At 39.1% G+C, this 3,236-nt stretch overlaps 1 protein-coding gene across 1 annotated transcript in view; it reads left to right on the top strand.

The window, feature by feature from the left end:
- The window catches only part of LRP1B (LDL receptor related protein 1B), a 1,585,724-nt gene that overhangs the window by 1,540,620 nt on the left and 41,868 nt on the right, over window positions 1-3,236 (top strand). The window contains exon 85 of the mRNA XM_019553609.1: window positions 274-448. Coding sequence (XP_019409154.1) covers window positions 274-448 — 175 coding nt within the window. The remainder of the gene's footprint in view (window positions 1-273; window positions 449-3,236) is intronic.

Raw genomic sequence — 3,236 nt, 5'->3', positions numbered from 1 at the left:
AGAAAATGCTATAGATGATGGAACTCCTAGAGGGAAAAATGTATTATCAGTTTAAATTTATTTTCTGCTTTTCACAACTTAGTCATTTCTAGGCTCATACTGATTTATGCATTCTTGAATCTGATTGACATTGCCAGCGACTCAACAATTTAAAAACCTTGGTTATTTCTTTGCTGTACTTTTGTAAAATGAAGAATGTAAAATATTATATTTTTATTCATACCATAACTTTCTTCCATAAGTTTTAATATTTCACTTGTGCATTCCTTCTAGACGTATGCCACCATTATTGTGTGAATTCTGAGTCATGTACTATCGCAGATGATGGAAGCGTAGAATGCGTCTGCCCGATACGATTTGAAGGTCCAAAATGTGAAGTAGACAAGTGTATAAGGTGTCATGGTGGGCACTGCATAATAAACAAGGAAAGTGATGACATAATATGCAAGTAAGTGTGTTTGTTAGATTAAAAACATAAATATATTGATTATTAAAAACAAGGTATTAGTAATTTTTTTTAAAGACTGTATAGAGAAATTAGAGCTCTGGATTATACAATGATATAAATGCATTGTCATTAGCTCACGGTTTAAAAAGCAAATAGTTTTTTTTTTGGTGGAGCTTGAGAATCTATGAGAATCTAAACTTCAGGTTCTGAATGATAAAATTCACAACTTCAAGGCAAATATAATCTCAGGTAAACTAAGAACAGCATTTTACCTCCACATTCTCAGCAGTTATAAAACTTGATTGGGGGGGATCTATATGTGAAATTAGCATGTAGCAATAAACTCTGGCACAGTTCATGCTAGAGTTGGTTGCACCTGGGGCAGAGTTTACATCTGTACCTGGGACTGCAGCACGTTGAGCAGTTTTTTATCATAACAGGTCCAGACCCCTATCTTACTTACAAATGAAAATAATTGGAGATAGTATATGTTATGTAATTGAGGAGCAAAGCTTTTGTAGTGCATTGAATATTTTGGGCCATATTTAAGCTATGAGACCAAAACCCAGTGAACTGTATCCCCCTCCCCCCACCCCCCAACCATGGGCATGGAGTCATTTGGCCCAGAAACTTTTGCTACTTGGATACTGATTTTTCTTTGTTTCTTTCTCAGATTCTATCTGTTTTAATGACATTGCTGTACTAAAGCAAAGTCTCCATTGCCTCCACACTAAGAATTTCAAGCTTTGCTACATGGATGTAGAGCTGGCATTAATCAGAAGTAAGGTAGTTAGGAAAAGTTCAATCCCCTCAAGTTTAACTTTCCTTAGAGAGGGGCTGTTATTACAGCCTTCTTGTTCTGGCCCCTCAGTTTCTCTCTAGTGGCATGCTAAAGCAGTTACAGAACTAAACACAGCCCTTCTCCATTTCAGTAGTTGCATACAAATGCTTGTACTTTTATAATACTTGTATCTATCGTATAGAAAACTATAGCAAATCTCAGAAGTGTTGGAAATTATTTTGTAGATTTTACTGACTTTGAATATTCTTATAGGTTTTGGCTTACCATTCGTCTTGCCCCAAATGATAGATCCATGTAAGGTAAAGGAGTTTAAGACACGATCCTTGAGAGTAGCATTCAACCAAAGGCTTTGACACCTGCAAAGCATCCAATCAAAAGCACTCAAAACGACTGAAGAGCCATTCTTTAGCCTGTTTCTGGAAGAGGCTCTGAGAGAATATTAGAATTGCAATCAGAATTGAAGGTGTGATAAATATGAGACTATACAGGTTCCAACAGGTGCCCCTCATTTGACGTTACAAAACCTGGCACAAATAAGTTATATGTACTAGATCTTTGGTTCTAATGCAGCCATTTTAAGCAGCATTACTTCACATTTAAAGAACCACAAACTCCTTTTTTTTACCTTGGGGAATCCTTGGGTACTACAGAGCCAACACATCCACTCCTATGGCACTCTCCCAACACCAGTAACGTCACAAAGAAAAGGTGCTCTGGCAATACACATCCTCTGATACCCAAATGCTGTAACAGCCTTTTGTGGCCACAGGAACCCATTGTGATGCTGGAGAACCAAGCCGAGGGCTATCTGCATTCGTATTTCTCCTGAGCTGCTCAAATAATTACATAAAGCATAAATTTTCTAATGTGCAGTGCTTCTTTACAGATGAGCATATTTATAAATTCATGCTTTGTTTCCATCTTATACAACACCCACTTTTGCAACAGTGTCAAACTGGTAAAATATGCAGAATTGTACAATTGGCATTATAAACTACTATAGACTATGCTACAACAAAGAGCAGGAGTGAGGATTTCCATAAATATGAATGCATAAGATGTTAACCTCTAGCCAGTTCCCCAACAACTTGAGGGCTGAAGAAAGAAAGTGAAGAAATGATTTTTTACATTCATAAGCAAATCGGTATGGAAATCATCAGCATGAGAGAACCTTTTTTGCAATCTGAAGGTTGATATGCATTTGGCCTTTTGCTGAAAAAAACAAACCCTGTTGTTACGACATCTTGCCACTGGAACCAAGTTGCCACCTACACAGTGCTAAACTGGCATTGCTAATAGACCTGCTTCCTATTAGTTCCTCACTGTTACAGTGACTTCAGACAGGAATGGTAATGTGCTATGGGAGACAGCTTTAGTATTAACATTAAAATAAAGGGGATGGGGAGGGTGATGCAAAAAGAGGGGAAAGGAAACAAATAAAGAGCAGAACAGCAAAAGTCAAAACGATAAAATATTATTTAAAAACTAAAAGGAGCAAACATAATAGTAAAATGAACATAAGCCAGAAGAAAAGAAAGCATATTTGAGAAATAAAGTAAGAGGCAAATAGGAAATGGTATATGTTATGTGTGTTTGTGTTAATTCAGATAACAGGCCTTTGGATTCGGATTTGGGCGATTCAGGGCACAGTGATTCGATTTGGTGATTTGAATCATTGTCTCGAATTGATTTGGAGATTCAGCTGCTGCTGAATCTCCAAATCACGCAGACCCATCCCCCACTTGTTCTCCCAGCCCTGGCAGTGGCTGCCCCACCTGCTCCAGCTCCCAGCACTTTGAAAAAAAAATCCTGACTCACTGGGTGTTGCTGGGCAGGGGGATGATCCCTGCTGCCTCCCACTGCCCCACACTGCGTGGGGGGCTCTGCCCCTCCGACCCCCACTCACTCCCTCTGCCCTACCATGGCTGCCCCACCTGACCCAGCTCTGTCTCTTTAAGAAAATGGGAGGGAGTGGGTGGAGAGGGC

Source organism: Crocodylus porosus, unplaced genomic scaffold (assembly GCF_001723895.1).
Source record: "Crocodylus porosus isolate Cpor-Errol unplaced genomic scaffold, CroPor_comp1, whole genome shotgun sequence".
Lineage (NCBI taxonomy): Eukaryota > Metazoa > Chordata > Crocodylia > Crocodylidae > Crocodylus > Crocodylus porosus.
Note: the sequence above shows the minus strand (reverse complement) of the source record. Positions and strands in the feature narration are given on the sequence as shown.